General features: G+C 45.7%; 1 protein-coding gene across 2 annotated transcripts in view; it reads left to right on the plus strand.

The window, feature by feature from the left end:
• The window catches only part of LOC120308263 (Fanconi anemia group J protein homolog), a 41958-nt gene extending 15196 nt beyond the window's left edge, over positions 1–26762 (plus strand). The window contains exons 7-8 of one of the 2 annotated variants that reach the window (XM_039344063.1): positions 24984–25277; positions 26592–26762. In XM_039344063.1, coding sequence (XP_039199997.1) covers positions 24984–25277; positions 26592–26630 — 333 coding nt within the window. In that variant the 3' untranslated portion in view covers positions 26631–26762. Of the gene's footprint in view, positions 1–24983; positions 25278–26559 lie in introns of both variants that reach the window. The other variant, XM_039344064.1, reaches the window with a different exon arrangement.
• The last annotated feature ends 314 nt before the right edge of the window (positions 26763–27076 follow it).

A 27076-nucleotide genomic window follows, 5' to 3' on the forward strand; every position in this document is an offset into this window, starting at 1 on the left:
CGAGGGCAGAGTCTTGTCGCTGCTGCCCGGCTGCCATGTCCTTGGCTGCACTGCTCCGCGCAGGCTGGGCCTGGGGACAACTCTCCTCCGGGGGGGGCTGCTGGTGAGGAGGGGGCCATGGGGGAAAGTGGGGCTGGGGCAATGGTGCGCGTGCCCACAAAGAGGGCTCCGAGTGCCGCCTCTGGCATGTGTGCCATTGGTTCGCCATCACTGGTCTAAGAGCTTTTTTTCCAACCAGTGTACCTAGGACCCCATCCAAGACCAGAGATGACTGAATTTGGACCAGTTTTGGTCCAATTCTCCGCGGACCAAAGAGCCCTGAACCCAGAGTCCCAAAAGTGTTTTTTTCAGGAGGCAATTGGACTTTGTTTTTTTTTTTTAAATTTCATTTCTCATCCAAGAAGCTTCTTCAGCTCTGACTGGATGGTGAGGAATGGAAAGATTTATACTCCTTGCAGACTGCCGGTCATTTGCATTCTTTTAGAGTGTCGTTGAGGCCACCTGGAGGTTTGTCTGTGTCCTCAGGGTCACCTGGGTGGTGCAAATGGGTGTGGAGCCTTCTTGGCTACAGAATGTTTTCTGCCCTGGGTCCCTTCCCGGTTGAAGACAAGCACACAGGCTGTTAGGGATGAGTCTGTGTGGTCTCCATCTCAAACTGAAGCGCAAGTGGTTCCTGTAGGCTGCAACGTTTTCTGGAAATCCGTTCATATTCCGCACCCAGAGCCATTCCATCTTGCTAGCGTTCTCAAAAAAGAACATTTCAGTCCTGTTCCCCATCCATCCCCATAACTTTAGGTCAGCCTTCCGAAGCAGGAAGTGACTTTCAGCACCCCACCTGCATTCTATTATCCATTTGAGGCTCTCTGCTTTCATAATCATGGAATCAGAGGTCCTTGGTGCTCTTTGAGCTTGGTGGTTTTTCTTGCGGACTGATTGAGCATGATGATGTTACCTAGTTGGGTTATGAAACGTCTGCAAGAAAACCACCAAGCTCAGAGAGCACCAAGGACCTGACAAATTAAAATCAATTTTGCAGTCTGCCTTTACAATCTTTGTACAGGAAGAGTTGGTCCGAGGGATCCTTGGTGCTCTCTGAGCTTTTTGGGGTTTTTGTAAATGTTTCATTGGCTAACAAGATCCATCCATCAAGACCACTCCCATGAAAACTGACAGGGCAAGCAAGGCACTAGAATATAAACAAACCTCACACTCCTTTCTGGTACTGATGATGTTCCCTAGTTGGGTCATGAAACGTCTGCAAGAAAACCACCAAGCTCAGAGAGCACCAAGGACCTGACAAATTAAAATCAATTTTGCAGTCTGCCTTTACAATCTTTGTACAGAAAGAGTTGGTCCGAGGGATCCTTGGTGCTCTCTGAGCTTTGTGGGTTTTTTTGTAAATGTTTAATTGGTTAACTAGATCCATCCATCAAGACTACTCCCATGAAAACTGACAGGGCAAGCAAGGCACTAGAATATAAACAAATCTCGCACTCCTTTCTGGTACTGATGATGTTCCCTAGTTGGGTCATGAAACGTCTGCAAGAAAACCACCAAGCTCAGAGAGTACCCAGGACTCCATAGTTGTCATCGTCGTCGTCCTCCTCCTCCTCCTCCTCCTCCTCCTCCTCCTCCTCCCTCTCCCTTCTAGCACTGATGATGTTCCCTAGTTGGGTCATGAAACGTCTGCAAGAAAACCACCAAGCTCAGAGAGCACCAAGGACCCCCTCATTTCAACCCTGAGCTACCAATATTCTCCTTTACTGGAATCATGAAATCTTAGAAATTAAGATTAGGCCCAAGGCAAGTGGTTGGTTTTGCAGTATGCTGTCTTCCCATTTTTTTTTAAAATTAAAAGCGACTTTAAGAAAAAAATCAGCCGAATCAGGAAGCTCGGTCCTTTGAAAGGAGAAATCATTGGGTACAGATAGTCCTCAACGTACGACCACAGTTGAGCCCCATATTTCTGTTGCTAAGTAAGACAGGTTAAGTGAGTTTTGCCCCATTTTATGACCTTCCTTGCCACAGCTGTTAAGCGAATTGCTGCAGTTGCTAAGTTGGTTGTTGATGTGAATCCGGCTTCCCCATTGACTGCTTGTCATAGGGTCGCAAAAGGGGAGCACGTGACCCCCAGATGCTGCAAGCGTCGTAAATATGAGCCGGTTGTCAAACGTCCGAATTTTGATCATGCAATCACGAAGATGCTACAACAATCTTAAATGAAAATTGGTCATAATTCGGGGTTTTTTTTGGTGCCATTGCAACTTTGATCACTAAGGAAAGGTTGTAAGATGAGGACTGCCTATATTGAACTGATGATTTTGAAGGAAATATCACCCCCCCTTCTTAACGACTCAATTTCGTTGTTGGATACACAATGACAATAAAGATATTCTATTCTATTCTAGTCCTGTAATTCTATTCTATTCTATTCTCAATATTCTATTCTATTCTTTTGGTCTTGCCATGATAAGCCTGCTGATATGGTCCCTTTCAAGATCTCCAAAGTTGGACAAGATCTTTGCATAGCTCAGAAAAGCACACACAGGCACACACACAAACCCACACATAATGCTTTGTTGATACCTCTGCTTTTCTAATCTTTTTACGGTAGGAAAAGTTTTCTCTGTTTGGAGCTGTGACAGGCAACGGTGACAAGAACACGCATCTATTCCCAAAGCAGTGTTCTTAGGGTCATGTACAGGCCATCTTTAACTTACGACTGCAACCGAGCCCAGATTTTTTTGTGGCTAAGCGAGACAGTTGTTAAGTGAAGTTTGCCCCATTTTACGACCTACCTTGCCTTAGTTGTTAAGCAAATCAAAGTTTGTTTTTGTTAATTGTGAAGTCGTGTCTGACCCATCGTGGCCCCATGGACAACGTTCCTCCAGGTCTTCCTGTCCTCTACCATCTTCTGGAGTCCATTTAAGCACACGCCTACTGCTTCAGTGACTCCATCCAGCCACCTCATTCTCTGTCGTCCCCTTCTTCTATTGCCCTCCATCTTTCCCAGCATCAGGTTCTTCTCCAGTGAGTCCTTCCTTCTCATTAGGTGGCCAGAGTACTTGAGTTTCAACTTCAGGATGTGGCCTTCTAAAGAGCGGTCAGGGTTGATCTCCTCTAGGACTGACCGGTTGGATCGCCTTGCAGTCCAGGGGACTCGCAGGAGTCTTCTCCAGCACCAGAGTTCAAAGGCCTCCATTCTTTGGCGCTCAGCCTTTCTTATGGTCCAACTTTCACAGCCATCCATTGCAACTGGGAAAACCATGGCCTTGACTATATGTACTTTTGTTGGCAGAGTGATGTCTCTGCTTTTTAGTATGCTGTCTAGATTTGCCATTGCTTTCCTCCCCAGGAGCAAGCATCTTTTAATTTCTTGGCTGCAGTCCCCATCTGTGGTGATCTTGGAGCCCAGGAAGATAAAATCTGTCACTACCTCCATTTCTTCCCCATCTATTTGCCAGGAATGGAGAGGGCCATTAGCAACACGGTTGTTAAGTGAATCTGTCTTTCCCCTTGACTTGGGGTAGTCAGAAAGTCGCAGAAGGGGATCATCTGACCCCGGGGCACTATAATGATTGTAATTATGTGCCAAGTGTGTGAGTGTTCATCACGTGACCCATGGGAATGCTGCAGTGGTCATAAATGTAGGAAACGGTCGTAGATGCCTTTTTCCCCATGAAAACATTTTGCTTCTCATCCAAGAGGCTTTTTCAGTTCTAGTGATTACTTCCTAGGGCAGGGGTCCCCAACCTGTGGGCCACAGCCCACTACCGGAGCATCCCGCTGCCGCTAGCACCACCCCGCCCTAAGCACCCGACCCACGCTAGCGCTGCCCCGCCTCTGAGCGTCCCACTGGCACTAACGCTGCCCCCGAGCATCCTGCCGGCATTAGTGCCGCCCACAGTGTTCCGCCAGCGCCCGTTTGCACATGTACATGTGCTCGCATGCGGCCTTTTGTGTGTGCACACGCGCTTGCACGCGGCCCATTTGTGCACGCGTGGGCAGGGGTCATTTTTGCGCATACACACTCGTGGCCCATTTCTCCACGCACATGTAGTAGTGCATGCCCCTTTTTCCGGGCCACCAAAACAAAACGGTTGGAGACCTCTGACCTAGGACAGGGGTAGGCAACCTCGGCTCTTTTATGACTCGTGGACTTCAACTCCCAGATTTCCTGGCTGGCTCAGAAATTCTGGGAGTTGAAGTCCACGAGTCATAAAAGAGCTGAGGTTGCCTACCCCTGTCCTAGGAGATCAGGAAGGGTTCTGAAGCCAAGGGGGATATAAAGATAAAACCAGAAACTTTTCTTTTCAGTTTAATGGAAAAAGAGTCCGGGGGGGGGGGGGAAAGGATGGTACTCTGATGTTTATGTTGACATCAGCAAGCTTACTTTACGCACAAAAATGGAAAGACACTTTGATTCCCACAATGGACGAACGGCTGCACGAGTTGGTGGAGTTAGCAGAAATGGCTAAACTGACTGCTTTGATTAAAGCAAAAAAAAAAAAAAACTTCACACAATTGCTTTTGTTTCTACTTGGAAACCGCTTCTGGACTTGGTGCTTGGGGTGGAAAAAAAAAATGAAACTTTGATTTTGGGTTTTACCAATTAGATCAGTGGTTCTCAACCTGTGGGTCGGGACCCCATTTGGGGTCGAACGACCATTTCACGGGGGTTGCCAAACAACGCAGTCCGCCATTTTTTTCCCCGTTTCCTTAGCTGTGCTACTCCCTTTTATTCTATTGGCTTTTGAAAGCCAATAGAATAGACTCTCTTGAATAGAGTCTAATTCTATTGGCTTTCAAAAGCCAATAGGAATTGTCCAGGCTGTCTCTGCCCCGCTGAGCCCGCCAAAAGTCCCATTCTGCAAACGGTGCTGCACCAGTTGAGTAGTCCTCGACTTACGAGTGGCTGAGTAGTCCTTGACTTACGACCGGTTGGGGGTCGCGGCTTTTAAAAGGTTGAGAACCACTGAATTAGATAGGCTTGTTGTTATAGTGATATGGCTGATTTATACTATTATGTAAAAGTAAAATGTTGAGGTTGGAGGCTATTATCTTATTCTACTGCCCCAAAGGGAGTCGGAAGTCAACGCCTTTTCTTTCTTTCTCCCCCTTTCCATACACTTTCCCCTTCCCTTCTCTCTTCCCTACTTCCCTATTTACTTTTGTAGTTTTGTATTTTATGTTTACTTATTTTTTTAAAAAAGAAAGGATTCTAAAGCTGTTTTCTTTAAGTAAATGCTTTAAACAAATAAGTGAGGACTGGATCATTCTGAGACGCCACTTAATGCAAATGAGTTGTCTGCCAAGGTAATTCGCATTGATTTTTTCTCCCACTTCACTGAAAACCTGTCAGCAGAAAAAAAAAATCTGGCCCTGTAAACCAGTGCATAAACTTTTAGTGTGCTGCAGCTGCCAAAAAAGCCAACACAGTGCTAGGCTGCATTAACAGAGGGATAGAATCAAGATCACGTGAAGTGTTAATACCACTATACAAGGCCTTGGTAAGGCCACACTTGGAATGCGGCATCCAGTGTTGGTCACCGCGATGTAAAAAAGATGCTGAGACTCTAGAACAGTGGTTCTCAACCTTTTTAATGCTGCGACCTCCAACCGGTCGTAAATCGAGGACTACTCAACCGATCGTAAGTCGAGGACTATTCAACTGATGCAGCACCGTTTGCAGAATGGGACTTTTGGCGGGCTCAGCAGGGCAGAGACAGCTTGGACAATTCCTATTGGCTTTTGAAAGCCAATAGAATTAGACTCTATTCAAGAGAGTCTATTCTATTGGCTTTCAAAAGCCAGTAGAATAAAAGGGAGTAGCACAGCTAAGGAAAAGGGGGAAAAAATGGCAGACTGCGTTGTTTGGCGACCCCCGTGAAATGGGGTCCCGACCCACAGGTTGAGAACCACTGCTCTAGAAAGAGTACAGAGAAGAGCAACAAAGATGATTAGGGGACTGGAGGCTAAAACATATAAGGAACGGTTGCTAGAATTGGGTATGTCTAGTTTAATGAAGAGAGGGATGAGGAGGGACATGATAGCAAGTCTTCCAGTATCTCAGGGGTTGCTCCAAAGAAGAGGGAGTCAAGCTGTTCTCCAAAGCACCCGAAGGCAGGACAAGAAGCAACGGGTGGAAACTAATCAAGGAGAGAAGCAACCTGGAACTAAGGAGGAATTTCCTGACAGTTAGAACAATTAACCAATGGAACAACCTGCCTCCAGAAGCGGTGAATGCTCCAACACTGGAGGTTTTTAAGAAGAAATTGGGCAGCCATTTGTCCGAAATGGTGTAGGGTTTCTTGCCTGAGCAGGGGGTTGGACTAGATGACCTCCAAGGTCCCTTCCAACTTTATCATTATTATTATTATATATGACACTCTAATTAGTGTGAACCTGGTTTGTTTAACCCAGAGTAGATTGGGATCCAGCACAGCCTGCCCAAAATGTGGGAAGTTGACTGTCCTTCTCTGCTTTCGTCTTCTACCCAGAGGCTTTTAATTTTTGCCATAAGAAATACAGGTAGTCCTCAACTTACAACCATTTCATTTAGTGACCGTTCAAAGTTACTACTGCACTGAAAAAAGGGAACTATGGCCGTTTTTTCACACTTACGACTGTGGCGACATCCCCATGGTCACGTGATCAGAACTCAAGACGCTTGGCAACTGGCTCATATTTATGACGGTCGCAGTGACCCGGGATCACGTGATCCCCTTTTGCAACCTTCAGACAAGCAAAGTCCATGGGGAAGACCCAGATTCACTTTACAACCGTGTGACTAATTTAACAATTGCAGGAATTCACTTAACAACCGTGGCAAGCCACGTCGTCAAATGGGGCAAAATTCACTTAACAACTGTCTTGCTTAGCGACTGACTCATATTTATGATGGTTGCAGTATCCTAAGGTCATGTGATGACCTTTTATGATCTTCTGACAAGCCCAGTCAATGGGGGAAACCAGATTCACTTAACATCCGTTACTAATTGAAGAACTATAGCGATTCACTTAAGAACTGTGGCAAGAAAGGTTGTAAAATAGGGCAAAAGTTATTTAACAACTGCCTTGCTTAGCAGTGGAAATTCTGGGCTAAAGTGTGGCCGTAAATCGAGGACTACCAATAATCTGGTGGGATTTTTTTCCTTGTTTTGATGACTTTTCACTTCATTACAAATTTACGCTTTATATCTTGAGGTCTATAAAAAGGTTGTTGTTGTTGTTAGTTGTGAAGTCTTGTCCGACCCATCACGACCCCATGGACAATGTTCCTCCAGGCCTTCCTGTCCTCTACCATTTTTTGGAGTCCATTTAAGCTCACGCCTGCCGCTTCAGTTACTCCATCCAGCCACCTCATTCTCTGTCGTCCCCTTCTTCTCTTGCCCTCCATCTTTCCCAGCATTAGGCTCTTCTCCAGTGAGTCCTTCCTTCTCATTAGGTGGCCAAAGGACTTGAGTTTCAGCTTCAGGATCTGGCCTTCTAAAGAGCAGTCGGGGTTGATCTCCTCTAGGACTGACCCGTTGGATCGCCTTGCAGTCCAGGGGACTCGCAGGAGTCTTCTCCAGCACCAGAGTTCAAAGGCCTCCATTCTTTGGCGCTCAGCCTTTCTTATGGTCCAACTTTCACAGCCATACATTGCAACTGGGAAAACCACGGCCATGACTATACGCACTTTTGTTGGCAGAATGATGTCTCTGCTTCTTAGTATGCTGTCTAGATTTGCCATAGCTTTCCTCCCCTGGAGCAAGCGTCTTTTAATTTCTTGGCTGCAGTCCCCCTCTGTGGTGATCTTGGAGCCCAGGAAGAATTATGCTATATCTTGCATATCTTTCAGAAGAGGAATTGTGTTGGTGGGCTGAAACAAATTTATTAAACTTGAAATTTGTCAAGCTTTGGAATTTCATGTCAAATAATTCTGAGGACCAGCAGGGGTTGCTGTTGGTTTTCAGATGCAAATCCTTTAAAAAAATAATAATCATTAACCTGCTCAGTTTCCTGAAAAATGGTAAGACAGGCCATGATTGCTAAGGCAAGTTAGGGCATATATGGATGGCCGTGGTAAACCACAGTGTGAAGATTTGTATATGTATTTAGTAATAGTAGTAAAGTTGGAAGGGACCTTGGAGGTCATCTAGTCCAACCCTCTGCTCAGGCAGGAAACCCTACACCGTTTCAGACAAATGTCTGCCCAGTCTCTTCTTAAAAACTTCCAGTGTTGGAGCATTCACCCCTTCTGGAGGCAGGCTGTTCCATTGGTTAATTGTTCTCACTGTCAGGAAGTTTCTCCTTAGTTCTAGGTTGCTTCTCTCCTTGATTAGTTTCTACCTGTTGCTTCTTGTCCTGCCTTCAGGTGCTTTGGAAAATAGCTTGATTCCCTCTTCTTTATGGCAGCCCCTGAGATATTGGAATACTGCTATCATGTCCCCCCTTGTCCTTCTCTTCATTAAACTAGACATACCCAATTCTAGCAAACGTTCCTTATATGTTTTAGCCTCCAGTCCCCTGATCATCTTTGTTGCTCTTCTCTGCACTCTTTTTTAAAGTCTCAACATCTTTTTTACATCGTGGTGACCAAAACTGGATGCAGTATTCCAAATGTGGCCTTACCAAGGCATTGAAGAGTGGTATTAATACTTCACGTGATCTTGATTCTATCCCTCTGTTAATGCAGCCTAGCATAGTATTTTATCCAAACAGGCTTCAGAATTATAAACCGTTCCTTAAACATTAACAATATTGCCCACTGGCAAGAGAAGACTATTTCTGCTTTCAAGAAGCAAAAAAATATAGTTTCTGTTTCTATTCGCAAATCTTACTGATATTTGAAATCAAAAGTGAATTGATGGATTATTGACAAGTTTTCCCAATAGTTCAGCACTCATATTATTGCAAATAGAAAGCAGAGCATTGAGTTTATTTCAATTTTTGTTTTATTTACCTACATTTGTATACTTCCAAATCCAGAAAGCTCTAAGTAGCAACTGAAGGATGAGAAAAGCTACTTTTGAAATGTTCATAGTGACTCAAAGTATCTTATTATCAAGAAGAGTGGATTGTTTGAGATGTCTATATTACTGTTTTTCTCTACAAATCTTCTACTATTCTTTGTCTTCTTGTTTTATCTCTCCGAGAAAAAAAAGAAAGTAAGAAAGGATTTCCTAGCCGTGTCCACCTTTGACCGTGTTCACCAGGAAAATCTAGTCTGTAGTCCTATCTATTAGGGATTTACATTGAGTGGGATCACGAAAAAGGGCTTTGTTGATCGTGGCCCGTTTTCTGGGTAACAACTTTCTCCTGGAGGAACAATTGGTTCCCACCTTGTTGCTTTTTGAAAGCCCCTGAAGACATGGTTTTGACAACGAGCTTGGAGACCCCGAATAGAGATGGAGCTGATCAAGTAGTTGGTTTGATCGTGTTGCTGCTATCATGGAGGAATGGGCTTTTAATGGTTTTTATATGGTGGATTTTTTAATGTTGTAAGTGTTATGGTTCCGGCTAATGAAACACTTCAAAGAACTTCCAGGCATTGATTTCCCTAAAAGTCTTTTATTGCTTCAAAATGTCGGCACAGGCATAAGGAAGTTTTATGCTAAGATCTGAGTTCTCTTCCTCTGAGCGGTTAAATTATCAGCATGTTCCCTCCCTAAATTAGCTGTCATATATCACATTATCCAATTAGTGTGAAGGTCAAAGGTTTCCTTCCTCTTTCTTTCCCCCTGGCTTTGCCCCCACCCCCTTCTGCTCTGTATTAACCTCAAAAATACCAGACAGGTCTGCATATTGTCAAAGCAAGAATATACAATATTTGCAGCGTTGACAGTAAGCCTCTTGGAGTCACCTGTGCGTGAGTTGGGTGGCCATATGAATTTGAAAAGAGCCTAATGCTGGGAAAGATGGAGGGCAATAGAAGGAGGGGACGACAGAGAATGAGGTGGCTGGATGGAGTCCCTGAAGCAGGAGGCGTGAGCTTAAATGGATTCCAGAAGATGATAGAGGACAGGAAGGCCTGGAGGAACGTTGTCCATGGGGTCGCGATGGGTCGGATACGACTTCGCAACTAACAACAACAACAAAATGAATTTGAAGAAAGAGAGAGAGAGATAGGAGGAAAGAAAGCAGGCAGGCAGGCAGGAAGGAAGGAAAGACGGAAGGAAGGAAGGAGCTGATTTAGTGGAAAAAAATAAACTTAACCATAATCTGGAGACTGCACCCTTTTCCCCTTCTTTTAGGGAAGAGGTAGGCAACCTTGGCTCTTTTATGACTCCTGGACTTCAACTCCCAGAATTCCTGAGCCAGCCACGCTAAGGAGAAAGGGAGAGGTTTCCATGCTGAGCCATGCTAGCTCAGTAATTCTGGGAGTTGAAGTCCACGAGTCATAAAAGAGCCAAGGTTTCCTACCTCCTGTTTTAGGGTATGACCAAGGTTCCTTTCTTTAGCTAATCCCAGTTCCGTTCTTTAGCTAATCCCATCAGACCCAAGTTGCTCAGTGAATCTGACTTCCCCATTGCTTGTCTGAAGATTGTAAAAGGTGATCACATGATCCCGGGACACTTGCAACCATGATAAATATGAGCCAGTTGCCAAGTGTCTGAATTTTGATCACATGACCGTGGCAATGCTGCAGTGGTCTTGAGTGTGAACAAATGGTCTTAAGTCACTTTTTTCAGTGCAGTTGCAGCTTCGAACAGCTATTCAAGTTTTAATTTAAGGATGACCTGTCCTAGAGTAAATCTTGTATCTGAGCACCTGAAGGCAGGAGAAGAAGCAACAGGTGGAAACTAATCAAGGAGAGAAGCAACCTAGAACGAAGGAGAAATTTCCTGACAGTGAGGACAATATATAAGGAGAATAATAGAGTTGGAAGGGGACTGGAGGCTAAAACATATAATGAACGGGTTGCTGGAATTGGGTATGTCTAGTTTAACAAAGAGAAGGACGAGGGGTGACACAATAGCGGTCTTCCAGTATCTCAGGGGCTGCCCCAAAGAAGAGGGAGTCAAGCTATTCTCCAAAGCACCTGAAGGCAGGACAAGAAGCAACGGATGGAAACTAACCAAGGAGAGAAGCAACCTGGAACTAAGGAGAAACTTCCTGACAGTTAGAACAATTAACCAGTGGAACAACCTCCCTCCAGAAGCGGTGAATGCTCCAACACTGGAAGTTTTTAAGAGGAGACTGGACAGCCATTTGTCTGAAATGTTATAGGGTTTCCTGCCTGAGCAGGGGGTTGGACTAGATGACCTCTAAGGTCCCTTCTGTCTCTGCTATTCTGTACAGGTAGTCCTTAACAACCTTTTATTTATAAAACAGCCTACAAAGTTACAACAGCCCTGAAAAAGGGACGTATGTCTGTTTTTCACACTTGCGACCACTTCAGCATCCCTGTGGTTACATGACCAAAATTCAGGCGCTTGGCACCTGGCTCACATTTACGACGGCTGCAGAGTTCTGAGGTCACGTGATCCCCAGTGTGCGACTTTCTGACGAGCAAAGTCAATGGAGAAGCCAGATTCACTTAACAACCGTGTCACTGACTTGACAACTGCAGCGATTCGCTTAATGCAGTGTTTCTCAACCTTGACCATTTTAAGGCATGTGGACCAACTCCCAGAATTCCACAGCCAGCAATGCTGGCTGTGGAATTCTGGGAGTTGAAGTCCACATGCCTTAAAATGGTCAAGGTTGAGAAACACTGCCTTAACGATTGTGGCAGGAAAGGTTGTCAAAATGGGACACAACTCACTTAAGCCTATGTCTCGCTTTGCCACAGAACGTTTGGGCTTAGTTGCGTCTGTAGGCCGAGGACCTACCTTGTCTTGTAGAAACACATTGTCCAAAGGAATTACCTTTCAGTTGCCGACCTTCGGCTGCGCATTCATTTTTTCTCTTGAAATGAGCTCTGATAAGTAACAATTCTAACATTTCTGAGAAAAGCAGACAAATGTGAGATGGAGGATAAAGCCACAGGTCCACCCTCTGCTTTTATTCCCTTTGTGATCCCCCGCACAGCGGATGTGTATTGTGCCAGCCTGGTGTTCGTTGACAATCCATCCTTTCATGGATGTTTTTCTTTCTCTTCTGCTCTTTATGCTAACAAATGACTTCTCCAAGCAAGGCTACACACAGCAGGCCCTTTTGAAAATCTGCAGATGTTGGTTTTGGAGATCCTCTTTTGTCCTCCATTCACAGAGCATGTATTTCCAGTGCAACAATTAAGAGCATATTTATTCAGTTAAAAAGACTTGTCATCCGTTTTGGGAGAAGAGAAGAAGAATAGAAAGAGGAAAAACTGGCGGTTGTGTTGTTTTGAGCTGAGCTACATGTATGTTCACAGTTAAAAGGGGCTGCGCTGTTTGGGTTGGGCACGATCTTTCATCGGAAAACAATGCCTGTTTTGTAAAGTTGACCCTTGAATGCATCTGGGACTTGGCAGTGAAGGTGATTTCAGAGAGTCAAAGAGAATGGATAGCATTCAGTAAAGGTAGCCCATCTGCTCACCTTTAGCAGAATAGCAGAGTTGGAAGGGACCTTGGAGGTCTTCTAGTCCAACCCCCTGCTCAAGCAGGAGACACTATCCCATTTCAGACAATGACTGTCCAATCTCTTCTTGAAAACCTCCAGTGATGGAGCATCCACAACTTCTGGAGGCAGGTCGTTCCATTGATTAATTATTCTTACCGTCAGGAAGTTTCTCCTTAGTTCCAGGTTGCTTCTCTCCTTGATTAGTTTCCATCCATTGCTTCTTGTCCTGCCTTCAGGCGCTTTGGAAAATAGCTTGACTTCCTCTTCTTTGGGGCAGCCCCTGAGATACTGGAACATTGCTATAATGTCCCCCCTCGTCCTTCTCTCCACTAAACTAGACATATCAAATTCCAGCAACTGTTCCTTGTATGTTTTAGCCTCCCCTGATCATCTCTGTTGCTCTTCTCTGCACTCTTTCTAGACTCAACATCTTTTTTGCATCCTGGTGACCAAAACTGGATGCAGTACTCCAAGTGTGGCCTTACCGAGGCCTTGTAAAGTGGTATGAACACTTCACGTGATCTTGATTCTATCCCTCTGTCAATGCAGCCTAACACTGTGTTGGCTTTTTTGGCAGCTGCAGCACAGTGCTGGCTCATATTCGTTGACTACCTTTGTACAGGTAGTCTTTGATTTATGACTACAATTAGGACCCGAATCCTGGTTGTTGAGTCCAGTGGTTAAAGCTTCGCTTCATGGCCACCCTCCTGGCACTCCCAATTGTGGTCATTGAGTAGTCTCCCAGGGCGTTGCAAAAGAGCTGTCTGCTGAAGGATTTCAGCTTCACAGGGGGCCGAGTCTTCTGGTTGGCAGGCAGCTCTTTGAGAGCAAAAGGGCTGCCTGCTGGAGGGATTCAGCTTCACACGGAGCTGAAATCTTTTGATTAGGCAGCTCTTTCAACCAGCCTCTAGAGACAAGAGGGAGCTTCTAAGCAGGTAGCAGCAGCTTTCAACCTTCCCTGCCAGTTTCCCCATTGAATTTCTGGGGAAGTTGGCAGAGGAGATTGCAAATACAGATAGTTTTCGACTTAACAACCATTTGTTTAGTGACTGTTCAAAGTTACAGCTGCACTGAAAAAAAATGGACTTATGACTGTTTTTCAACACTTACGACTGTTGCAGCACCCCCACGGTCGTATGATCCAAATTCAGATGCTTAGCAACTGATTCATATTTATGACGGTTGGCCGGGTCCTGTGATCCCCTTTTGCGACCTTCTGACAAGCAAATTCAATGGGGAAGCCAGATTCACTTAACGCAGTGATTCTCAACCTGTGGGTCGGGACCCCATTTGGGGTCGAACGACCATTTCACGGGGGTCGCCAAACAACGCAGTCCGCCATTCCCCCCCCCTTTTTTTTTTTAGCTGTGCTACTCCCTTTTAGTCTATTGGCTTTTGAAAGCCAATAGAATAGACTCTCTTGAATAGAGTCTAATTCTATTGGCTTTCAAAAGCCAATAGGAATTGTCCAGGCTGTCTCTGCCCTGCTGAGCCCCCCAAAAGTCCCATTCTGCAAACGGTGCTGCACCAGTTGAGTAGTCCTCGACTTACGACCGGTTGAGTAGTCCTCGACTTACAACCGGTTGGGGGTCGCGGCATTAAAAAGGTTGAGAACCACTGACTTAACGCCTGTCTTGCTAACTTAACAGTGGCAATGATTCACTTAACCACTATGGTAAGAAAGGTCGCAAAATGGGGGAAAACTGGCTTAGCAACTGTCTGGCTTAGCAATGGAAATTTGGGGCTCAGTTGTAGTTGTAAGTTGAGGACTATCTGGGAGCCCCTGTAGCACAGAGAGTAGAATGCAGTATTCCAAGCTAACTGTGCCGACTAACAGCAGTTCGATTCTCACCGGCTTCCTTCCTTCCTTCCTTCCTTCCTTCCTTCCTTCCTTCCTTCCTTCCTTCCTTCCTTCCTTCCTTCCTTCCTTCCTAGGTTGGTAAAATGGGGACCCAGATTATTGGGGGGCAAGATGCTGACTGTAAACCGTTTAGAGACGGCTGTAAAGTACTGTGAAGCGGTATATAAGTGCTATTCCTTCCTCCCTCCCTCCCTCCCTCCCTCCCTCCCTCCCTCACTCGCCATGTTGACGCTGTGGTTAAAATGCAGTATTGCAGGGTGACTTTGCCCACAGCCAGCAGTTCGATCCTGACTGGCTGAAGGTTGACTCAGCCTTCCGTCCTTCCGAGGTCGGTAAAATGAGGACCCAGATTGTTGGGGGCCATAGGATGACCCAGTGAACTGCTTAGAGAGGGCTGTAAAGTACTAAGAAGCGGTATATAAGTGCTATTCCTTCCTCCCTCCCTCCCTTCCTATGGTGGCGCAGTGGCTAATGTGCAGTATTGCGTGCTGACTTTGCCCACTGCCAGGAGTTCGATCCTGACCGGCTCAAGGTTGACTCGGTCTTCCATCCTTCTGAGGTCGCACAGATTGTTGTGGGTGGGGGGGGGGGCAATAGGCTGACTCTGAAAATCACTTAGAGAGTGTTGCAAAGCATTGAGGGGCAGTATATAAGTCAGGGGTCTTCGAACTTGGCCCTTTTATGACTTGTGGACTTCAACTCCCAGAATTCCTCAGCCAGGCACGCGTGCCTGGCTGAGGAATTCTGGGAGTTGAAGTCCACAAGTCATAAAAGGGCCAAGTTTGAAGGCCCCCGATATAAGTCTAAGTGCTAGTGCTATTGCTATCTACTCTGAGTTGCTAGAGAGAGTCAGTCTTCAGCCCGCCTGCCAGAGATTCCACGTTCCGCTGTCTTTTTTCTTTGGGAAGGAGCCCCTTCCTCCTGCAGACCACGTTCCATCCCGTCTCCTAGAGGTTCTGCTTCGTCCTTGCCTTCTTTTTTTGACCCCTTCCTTCCTATGAGGTCTTGAAACGTCCATGTACTTGCTGTGCCCTTCAAAATCTGCTGAGGTCAGTGGAACATCTTCATGCCTCCTGGATTGGACAGCCCAGTAAACACCTAAGCATCTATTTATTTATTTTTAAATTTATTTGCCACTTGCTTGCCTGCTCTAGGTGTGTGTGTGTGTGTGTGTGTGTGTGTGTGTGTGTGTGTGTATATGTAGGTCTTTGGTTGTTCGGGTTTTCTCCCATGTAAAATTGGAAGTGTCTTGGCGACGTTTCGACGAAGTCCCATTCGTCATCTTCAGGCTGGTGTTTTCAGCTTCGTGCCTTGAGCAGCAATTGTATTTAAATGTAATACAATATATATGTATTTTTACCTTGAATGAACACCCTGTCAGCCCAAATATGGGAGAAAGAAATCTTCTTTCTTTTTCTTTTCTTTTGCCTGTATCAGCTCAATCTAGAGCCATCCACAAGCAGCAGTCGCCAACTGCGACATCATTTTTCATTTTGAAAAATATGAAAAATATATATGTATGTATATATAATGACCCACTCTTCCAGTTTCCCTTCAGTTATTCCTTGGTGCTCTCTGAGCTCGCTTCTTTCCTTGCAGACATTTCTTTCATTCAGAGAAGCAGCCAGCCAGCCAGTTTGATCTAGTGGCTGAGGCACCAGGAGTTCGAGTCCTGCCTTAGCCGTGAAAACCTGCTGGGTGACCTTGGGCCAGTCTCTCTCTCTCTCTCTCTCTCTCTCTCTCTCTCTCTCTCTCTCTCTCTCAGCCCAGCCCACTTCACAGGGTGGTTGCAAGAAAATAACCAAGCTCAGAGAAAGTACCACGGATGCCACAGTCCTCCTCCACCTCCTCTTCCTCACAAACCCCCCCCACTCCCTTGTAGCACTGATGATGTTACCTAGTTGGGTAATGAAACGTCTGCAAGAAAACCAAGCTCAGAGAGCACCAAGGCACCCACAGTCGTCGTCGTCCTCCTCCTCCTCCTGTCCACAAACCTCCCTCCCTTCTAGTACTGATGATGTTACCTAGTTGGGTAATGAAACATCTGCAAGAAAACAGCCAAGCTCAGAGAGCACCAAGGGACCCACAGTCCTCCTCCTCCTCTCCACAAACCTCCCTCCCTTCTAGTACTGATGATGTTACCTAGTTGGGTAATGAAACGTCTGCAAGAAAACCACCAAACTCAGAACACCAAGGACCCCACAGTCCTCTTCCTCCTCCTCCTCCTCCTCCTCTTCTTCCTCCTCCTCCTCCCACAAACTTCCCTTCCTTCTAGCACTGATGATGTTGCCTAGTTGGGTAATGAAACGTCTGCAAGAAAACCACCAAGTTCAGAGAGCACCAAGGATCTCACAGTTGTCCTCCTCCTCTTCCCCCCCTTCTTTCTAGCACTGAAGAAGTTACCTAGTTGGGGTAACGAAATATCTGCAAGAAAATCACCAAGCTCAGAGAGTATCAAGGAGCCCACAGTTCCCTCCCTCCTCCTTCTCCTCCCCTCCCTCCCGTCTAGCACTGATGATGTTACCTAGTTGGGTCATGAAACGTCTTTTTTCAAAAAACAAAAACAAAACCCCAAGCCCAGAGAGCACCAAGGACCTCACAGTTCAACCCTGATTTAGAAATAGTGTCTCTGCTACTGATAGAATCGTCCCTGTCGACAAAAGGCAACAAAGATTCAGGTCAAGCCCCTGTTAATTAATCCCACCCAAGTGCAAATGCTCTTGTAATCTTTTCTCTCCGAGGAACAAGGGGGCGGCTGCAAGAAGGAAGGAATCCCCATGTAGCCAAGGCAGGAAAGTAAACAGTGAACGGAGAAGCGTGAAACAAACACTCGGGGTATCAAGAAACAGCTGCGACAAGCATCTCGCTTAATGCGCCTGCCTGTGTGGTTGAACATATTGCTTACCAACCTCACAAAAGGGAGCCGAGGGATCTCAGTTACACATTCCCGGAGAACGGCAGCCTACGAGAATCGAAAGCCCTGGCTTTCGAGGCGGGCAAGCTCACCGCCGGCGCGATGAAGGAATCATGGATTTGTATTACCTTCTGCCACCTGACCCACATCTGATGCTGGGCTGCTGTTGATTGATGTCCTGAATGAAGCCTTTGAAGGGAGTCCCAGCTTAATTAAAATGTTTGCTTGGCTCGCTGTGATCTGTGAAGCTCTCGATAAATATTGAATTGGGTTCATCTGCTGGTTACTGCCAGGGGATAAACAGATGCTTTGTGCTGCTTAATCAAGAAGCCAAGGCTATTTTATTTTTTTAAAAGGAAGGGTTTTTTTCAATCAGGCCGCTTCGGGATCTCGGCCGTGTGTGCTTGTGTGGGATTTCGCACACCCGGCACTCTCGGCGAACCAGTTTTGTTTCCCCATAATATGTATTTTAGGGGCTTGGAGAAAGAATTGTCTCAATAAGGTTTGGAGGCTAAAGCATATAAGGAACAGCTGCTGGAATTGAGTAGGTCCAGTTTAACGAAGAGAAGGACAAGGGGGGACATGATAGCAGTATTCCAATATCTCAGGGGCTGCCCCAAAGAAGAGGGAGTCAAGCTGTTCTCCAAAGCGCCTGAAGGCAGGACAAGAAGCAACGGGTGGAAACTAATCAAGGAGAGAAGCAACCTAGAACTAAGGAGAAACTTCCTGACAGTTAGAACAATTAACCAATGGAACAACCGGCCTCCAGAAGCGGTGAATGCTCCAACACTGGGAGTTTTTAAGAAGAGACTGGACAGCCATTTGTCAGAAATGGTGTAGGGTTTCCTGCCTGAGCCAGGGGGTTGGACTAGATGACCTCCAAGGTCCCTTCCATCATCATCATTATTATTATTATTATTATTATTATTAATATTTGCTCAGGAGGAGGGTTTTTTAGTGCTGTTTGAGCTTGGTTGTTTTCTTGCAGACATCTCATTACCCAACTAGCTAACATCATCAAGGGTGGTGTGAATTGTCTTTGTTTTTTAAGTACAGGTAATTCCTCCACTTACAACCATTCGTTTAGTGACTGTTCCAAGTTACAACAACACTGAAAACGGTGACTTATCACCAGTCCTCATACTTATGACCATCATGGCATCTTCACAGTTACATGATCAAAATGGCGCACATTTACAACAGTTGCCATGTCCTGAGGTCTTGTGATCACCCTTTGCAGCTTTTCCAGCCGGCTTCTGACAAGCAAAGTCAGTGGGTGAAGCCAGATTTACTTAATGACTGCATGATTCACAACATCTGCAGTGATTCACTTAACAACCATGGCAGAAAGACGGTAAAATGGGGCATGACTCATTTAATGCTTGTTTTGCTTAACAGTGGAAATTTGGGGTTCAATTGTGTCATAAGTCAAAGACTATCTGTAACTATATATGAAGAGATAGATTGATAGACAGACGGACGGACGGACAGATCCAGGAGATAGATAGATCCAGGAGATGATAGATAGATAGATAGATAGATAGATAGATAGATAGATAGATAGATAGATAGACAGACAGACAGACAGACAGACAGACAGACAGACAGACAGACAGACAGACATGGATGATAGATAGATAGATAGATAGATAGATAGATAGATAGATAGATAGATAGATAGATAGATAGATAGATAGATAGATAGATAGATAGATAGAATGACAGACAGGCAGACAGACAGATAAATTGATAGATAGACAGATCCAGGAGATAGATAGATCGAGATGATTGAGAGACAGATTGTTTTAGAAGTGTGCAAGCGTGCTTGTTGGTATGTTTGCCTCAGGGGTGCACGAGATCCAGTTGGAGGAAATGCAGTTTGCTCACGCTGCAGGGTATGATAGCCTTTGCTTCTTTGTGTGTCCAGGTGTTGTTTTTTGGGTTCTGTTGGGAAACTGCCAGATAGGCTGGATGAAGGAGTCAAACGAGGGCGTAGCTTAGAGTCCTTGCCAGCTGCAAGGGGCATAATAAGCCTGACCTTCCCCAAGACCCATGGAAGCCTTATCTGGGCAGGTTTTTGAAATAGTTAAAGTTGCTGACTTTGGCTGTTTGTAAGAAACTACAGTTGCTTGTGCCTGCCAGGTGTGTCGGGAGAATATGTGGCAGAGGATTTTCATAGCTTGAGGGGACTTTTTTGGTTATGACTGAATGGCCGGTATTTGCCAAGTTCCTTTTTTTTTAATAATCATTTTTTTATTTTATTCAGTATTAAAAAACAAACTCAAAAAGGATACAAAAACAAAACACAACTAACATGGCCACAGAAAAAAGGAAAAAAAACCAAACCAGATGTATACATAAATTGCTCCCTCTAGTTCAGGGGTAAGCAACCTTGGCTCTTTTATGACTCGTGGACTTCAACTCCCAGAATTCCTGAGCCGGCACGGCTCAGCATGGAAACCTCTCCCTGTCCCCTCAGCATGGCTGGCTCAGGAATTCTGGGAGTTGAAGTCCACGAGTCATAAAAGAGCCAAGGTTGCCCACCTCTGCTCTAGTTGAATACTGATATACTTCAAAGGTAATAACTCCTCACTTCGGGGTTTGCCTAGCTTCTAAGAGGAGATATACTTAGTCAATTCCAGCCTAGGGGTAAGGAATGGAAAGATTTAAGGGATTTTTTTTGTTTGTTTGATTGATTGTCTGTGGGTCACTGACAGGATAGGGATGGTCAGAGTTTGTGAGTGGAGGGGATAGCACGGGTGGCCTGTAAGTTTTCCTTCTCATTCTCCCTTCCCAGGATGATATTGATGTTATTCATTTAATTGTGTCCGATTCTGTTCTGTTCAGATGGTCTCCCTAGGTCAGGGGTAGGCAACCTTAGCTCTTTTATGACTCGTGGACTTCAACTCCCAGAATTCCTGAGCCAGCCATGCTGAAGAGAAAGGGAGAGGTTTCCATGCTGAGCCATGCTGGCTCAGGAATTCTGGGAGTTGAAGTCCACAAGTCATAAAAGAGCCAAGGTTGCCTACCCCTGACCTATGTCTTCCAATCTTGCACTGCTTCTTTGAGTTGTTCTGTTCTTCGACTGGTATCAGCTTTGATGGTTTCCAGCCACCCTGTTCTTTGGTGGCCTCGTTTCCTTTTTCCACTAACTCTTCCCAACATAATTGCTTTCTTCGGTGAATTTCCCTGCATGACATGGTCGAAATAAATGAGACACAGTTGTGTGATTTTTTTTTTCCCCCTTCCAGTAAAATATCTGATATTATGCGCTCCAGGACTTGCTTGTTCATCCCCTTTGCTTTCCAAGGAGCCTTCTCCATCACCACAGCTCAGACGAGTCAATTTTTTTCTTCCTATCTTGCTCTCAACCTCTCTTAAAAACTTTTGGTTGTCCCTTATTCAGGGTCTCTTTCCTGGAAAGCAAGTACCTAACGATCTTGTAATAAAGCACTCTTCTGTTTAGGAGGAAAAAAAAAATCACAACATTAACATAGGCTTCCTCTGTTTTGGGGCATGTATCTTTCCCAGCTTCCCGAGATAATATCAATAATCACACATGAAATCTTTTTCAGGTAAAACTGTAGCTTCTTCCTTAGGAAATTGCCAGAGATAGATAATTGATCCATCTGGTAAATTGGACAGTTGATCCGTTTAGAGTTATTCTGTGATTTTAAGCCAGCCCGAGAATCCAAATAAAACTCCAGGTTCATTCCGTTTCCAAAAATCTTACTGTTTATTGAATACATTGCTTGGTTATGCCAAAGCAAAACTAACTCTGAGGTTCCAACACCAATTCATAAGCTTAAGCAATAATTTCCCCAGCCAAACCCCCAACGTCTTACGTAATCCATATTAACAAGCTCATTTTTTTATGGAAACCGTCTCCTTCAAATCCACACCTGTTCTGCTGTCCTTGACAAGGCTTTGGGCTCCCACCATCTGCAGCTGAATCAAAGAAGTTTCGTTTCTCCATCTTACCCAATTGAAAGTAACACCTCTCCCCCCCTCAATCTAAAGGCAAGTTGAAACGCAGAGGCACATAGCTGCCAAAGTTTCATCCTTGATCGTGGTGACACACAGACAATAACACCTATATATACCTGCCTTTTGTGTCCCGATCAATGTACACTTGAGAACCTCATCACAGCGCGACAGAATACAATTAACGTTGCTAGTTTCTGGGCAGGATCTGTTTAACCTGTACATCCTTTAATCTTACATTTTACATTTTAAATGCTACATCACATAGTATGCCTTATTTTAATTGTGATGCTTCTGACACAAATAAACAAACAAACCTATGTTTGGTTGCCAGGCTGATGTCCTTCCCCCTTCCCTATTCCTCCGTTACAGGTTGTCCTCAACCTATGACCACAACGGAGGCCAAAATTTCTGTTGTTAAGTGAGCTTTGCTCCATTGTATGACCTTTCTTGCCACAGTTGTTAAGTGAGTCACTGGGGTTGCTAAAGTTGGTAACCCGGTTGTTAAGTGAATCTGGCTTTCCCCCTTGACTTTGCTTGTCAGAACTTCGTAAAAGGGGATCAGATGGCCTTGGGACACAGCAACGATCATAAATATGTCAACTCTACAACGAAATTAGCTGAAACCATTTTCCCCTTCGTTTTCGGTTGCCATAGACCAGTGATGGCGAACCTTTCAGGGACTGAGTGCCCAAACCGCAACCCAAAACCCACTTATTTATCGCAAAGTGCTAGGGGCAGGGAGGTGCCTCTGAGTGCCACCTCTTGGCATGCAAAAACCAGGGGTGCAAAAATGGGCCATCGTACTGCAAGGCGCAAACACGGCCGCCGCCGCGCCGCAGGGTGCAAGTACAAGGCACTGCACCATGCAAGAACGGGGCAGGGCTGGTGAGTATCACACAGCCACTAGCCCCGCCCCATTTGCAGCACGTGCATGCTCGCAGCCCCATGCATGCACGCACGCATGTAAAATGCTTCCCTCTCTCTTTTCTTCCAGTCCGTCAATCGACAATGGTTGGTGACCTCTGCTCTACCACCTCTACTCGAGCTTGCTAATTGGCCACTTCACCTTCTTTGCGCTGGGCAGGGCTCTGGGTGGCAGGGGCGGCCTGATGGACCTGCTGCTGGTGGCGGCGGCGCATGTGCCAACAGAAAGGGCTCTGAGTGCCGCCTCTGGCACATGTGCCATAGGTTCACCACCACTGCCATAGACAGACTTGGGAGTAGGGAGATGAGAGTTTTATCTTAAGCCATAAAAATACATTGTTCTGTGGGAACCAAGGTCATTGCTAGCTGCATTTTGGCGGGTTGTATCTTTAGAAAGCCCGTGCAAGTAATTAATTGGGGAATGTGATTTATAACAGGGGTGGGAAGTTTCGCTTGTAACTTTGTAACCTTAGTGTGTGGGGGTTTTCAGTCTTGGGTTCACTTTTGACCGTGCCGATATTATGTAGCCAAATAAATATGTTCTTTAAGTAAGCTTTTTTAGCATGGGAGTTCTTTTTACTGGTCTCATCTATCGGAACCACAACATACGAAGCAGTTGCCATGGGGATGCTGCAAAGGTCGTCACCGTGAAGTCACTTTCCCCAGTGTCGTTGCAACTTTGAACTGTCACTAAATGAACCGTTGTAAGTCGAGGACTACCTGTATTTCCTGAAACCTCCTGCCCCATAGACGGGTTCCTGACCAGGTGTTCCCCGTTGGGTCAAACACCCCTACCAACCATTCCATCAGCAGGCGCTGTACCCTAGTTTTGTGTGCTCGTGTTCAGGGCTGCGTGCGCCTAGCGATCTCTTTCCTCCTTTTTTTCTGAAAAAAAAACACAAAACAAAACCCGACAAGTGTCGACTGTAATATCACGCGGCATAGTTTGAGTTCCAGGTTTTCTGTCCGACTACGGAGCCCAGGCCAAGAAAGTGGGGTATGTAACAGACACCCAGTGTCAGCTGTTTTCTCCTCACTGGCGGACAAGGGGCCCCATTCATCAAGTCTCCCTTTTATCCTTGGGGGTGAATAAGTAATTATTCAATATCGAGAAGAGCGGCTATTTGGAAGCCTCTGTTTAATGTCGCAGGACGACATAATGAAATCTGCCGTTTCTGGCAACCCGAGAGAGGAATGTAACAATTCCAGCGCGGCCGGTAACTTTATCCACGCGGACGGCCCCGTTTCTTTGGCACGTCAACTGGCCTTTTATCCCGCTGGCTGGCAGCTCCTGAAGGGGTTGCATTGACAGCCCGTTCTACCCTGCATTGTCATTTTTAACGCCAGACACGCTCGAGTGGGGACGAGGGGTAATTGGAACCCGCTTTTCCATAGAGCCCAGGCGAAGAGATAGTTGATCCTGACTACTGTAGCATAACGCGCCCAGTGACTTAGCATTTGCTTACCCGGGGTGGGTGGGTGGGTGGGGGAGGATAATCTTACTGATTACAATTAAGAGGATGGAGGGAGGAAGGATTTGGACAGAAGTACTGTATGTGTCTGCTTCTCCATGTCAGTGTGACATTTTTTTTTATGCTGGGAAGATGATGTGGCCTTGCTGTCATTGTCGCTGTTACTATTGGCCTTGTAAGGATCACAGATCAGAGTGAACGCTAGAATCCCGGAGGTGGAAGGAATCATTTAGACCTGGAAATCAACCCGACAGCTCGAAATTAAAGCAGGTCTGACAGATGGCTATCCATCTTCTGCCAATCACCAGGAGACTGAGAGTGTTAGACCTGCCTTAGAAATGAAAGCTGGCCGAGTGACTTTGGGCCAATCACCAGGAGACTGAGATTTCTAGACCTGTCATAGGCTTGAAAGCCAATTGGATGACTTTGGGCCAATCACCAGGAGACTGAGGTTTCTAGACCCGTCATAGGCTTGAAAGCCAATTGGGTGACTTTGGGCCAATCACCAGGAAACTGAGAGTTCTAGTCCCGCCTTAGACATGAAAGCCAGCTGGGTGACCTTGGGCCAATCACCAGGAGACAGTGAGTTATAGTCCTGCCTTAGGCAGGAAAGCCAGCTGGGTGGCTTTGGGCCAGTCACAAGAGAGTGTGAGTTATAGTCCCTCCTTAGACATGAATCCCAGTGGGGTCACCTTGGGCCAGTCCCTCTCTCAGCCCAACTCAGCTCACAGGGCTGTTGTGAGGAAAAGAAGAGGAAGACGAAGCATTTGATATGTTTGCTGTCTTGAGTGGTTTATAAAAATAATAACGGCGGAATATAAATCATATAAACAAACTGCTTACCTCCCAATTGGTCCAGTACAGTGGTTCTCAACCTGTGGGTCGGGACCCCATTTGGGGTCGAACGACCATTTCACGGGGGTTGCCAAACAATGCAGTCCGCCATTTTTTCCCCCTTTTCCTACTCCCTTTTATTCTATTGGCTTTTGAAAGCCAATAGAATAGACTCTCTTGAATAGAGTCTAATTCTATTGGCTTTCAAAAGCCAATAGGAATTGTCCAGGCTGTCTCTGCCCTGCTGAGCCCGCCAAAAGTCCCATTCTGCAAACGGTGCTGCACCAGTTGAGTAGTCCTCGACTTACGACCGGTTGAGTAGTCCTCGACTTACGACCGGTTGGGGGTCACGGCATTAAAAAGGTTGAGAACCACTGGTCCAGTAGGATTGCAGTGACTGCCCCTTCCATCCAGTTTTTGCCAAATTAATATCTTTAATGGGATTTTTTCCCCCCCATAGTTACAACCGCCCAATCCCTGCACCACGTGTTCTTGCTCCGATCTTGAGCAAAACACCAAAAATGCTTCTGAGGCCAAGAAGGAGAATGGAGGGAAGTTGCCGATCCCCAAAATATTTTTCGGCACCCGAACTCACAAGCAAATAGCTCAGATTGTGAAGGAGCTGCACCGGACTCGCTACTCAAGAGTGCGCATGACCATTCTGTCAAGTAGAGAGTATTCCTGCGTCCATCCACGGGTCTCCCGAGGGAGCAACAAGAATGAAAAGTGCTCAGAGTTGCTGGAAGGAAAAGAGGTGAGTGTGTTTTCAGAATAACAGAATTGGAAGGGACCTTGGAGGTCTTCTAGCCCAGTGGTTCTTAACCTTTTTGAACGAATCGACCCCTTGAGCCAATGAGGAAGTTGTCATCGCCCCCCTCCCTCAACATAACCTCTCAATCATAACATAGGAAATAATTCTTCAATTTATGCAAACACTTCTTTTGTTTTCTTTAAAATTGTCATCGGGACATATCGATGCAAATAATTTATTTCCAGTCTTTTCCCCATATTTAGTTATTTATTTATTTATGAGACTTATATACCGCTTTAAGTGCAAGCACTCTCTAAGCGGTGTACACCAGTAAGCAATGTATGTATATATTTACATTGCCCCCAACAATCTGGGTCCTCATTTTACCTACCTCGGAAGGATGGAAGGCTGAGTCAACCTTGAGCCGGTGAGATTTGAACCACATCTCCCATATTCTGGCTAATGGCGCGCCACTGTATGGGTAGAGGGCTACGCAACGCGCATGAAGATAAGCGATGCGTATTCACATATGTACGGCGTTCTGTACTGAAGCTAGCGGGAGGAACATTTAAAACCACAATTCAATCCACTAATAGCGAGCGATCTGATGTTTTTGTACGACAGATATACAGCGATTCACTGCACGAAAAAGTCTCAAAAGTGTCCCCAAAACTTCTCGCTCCATCGCTCCCATATCGCCATATTTTCGTTCATTCTCCCCCCTGAAAAATGAAATCGCCCCCTGGGGGGCAATATCGCCCAGGTTAAGAACCACTGTTCTAGTCCAACCCCCTGCTCAGGCAGGAAACCCTATACAGGTAGTCTCGACCTGTGACCACAACTGAGCCCAGGATTTTTGTTGCTAAGCGAGAAATTTGTTCAGTGAGTTTTGCCCCATTTTACGACTTTTCTTGCCATGATTGTTAAGTAAATCACTACAGTGATTCAATTAGCAACCCAGTTGTTAAGCGAATCTGGCTTCCCCATTGACTTTCCTGGTCAGGAGGTCGCAAAAGGGGGTCACTGCAACCGTCATAAATATGAGTCAGTTGCCAAGTGCCCGAATTTTGATCCCGTGACGGTGGGGACGCTGCAATGATCGTGTGACGAACGGTCCTACGTCACTTTTTTCAGGGCCGTTCTAACTTAGGACGGTCACTAAATGAACGGCTGTAAGTCGAGGACTACCTGCACATGAAGGTTCGTGGCTTTTTTTAAAAAAAAAAAAAATCTCAATTGTCTGCTTCCAGGGTGTCTCTTGTTCTTTTTATCATGGAGCCCATAGGCTGACCGAGTGTCTCTCGATACCGTCGGCAGATAGAAAACATCAGACTTGGGATTTGGAAGAATTGGTGAGCTTGGGAAAGAAACTCCGATCCTGCGCCTACTTTGCAGCTCGTGAGCTAATGGCGTATGCCGAGATTGTGTTCTGTCCATACAACTATCTTTTGGACTCTCAGATAAGAGAAAGCGTAAGTATGAATATCATTTCCCAGGATTGTCTGGGACGCTACACATTCTTTTCACGACCTGTTTTCCTTGTACCTTGTGGGGGGGGGCCTCCGTGGTATCTGAAGCAGAACATCAATAATAATAATAATAGTAATAATAATGACAAAGTAGCAACAATGGTGCATTGGAAGATCTGCAAGAAATATCATTTGCCTGTAAGCAAGAACTGGTGGGATCATAAAATAGAGAAAGTCATAGAAAATGATAGAATTAAGCTGTTCTGGGACTTCAGAATTCAAACAGACAAGCACCTGTAACATAACACCCCGGACTTAACAACTGTCGATAAG

Source organism: Crotalus tigris, unplaced genomic scaffold, assembly GCF_016545835.1.
Source record: "Crotalus tigris isolate CLP2741 ecotype Arizona unplaced genomic scaffold, ASM1654583v1 scf7180000017889.104525, whole genome shotgun sequence".
In the NCBI taxonomy this organism is placed as follows: domain Eukaryota; kingdom Metazoa; phylum Chordata; class Lepidosauria; order Squamata; family Viperidae; genus Crotalus; species Crotalus tigris.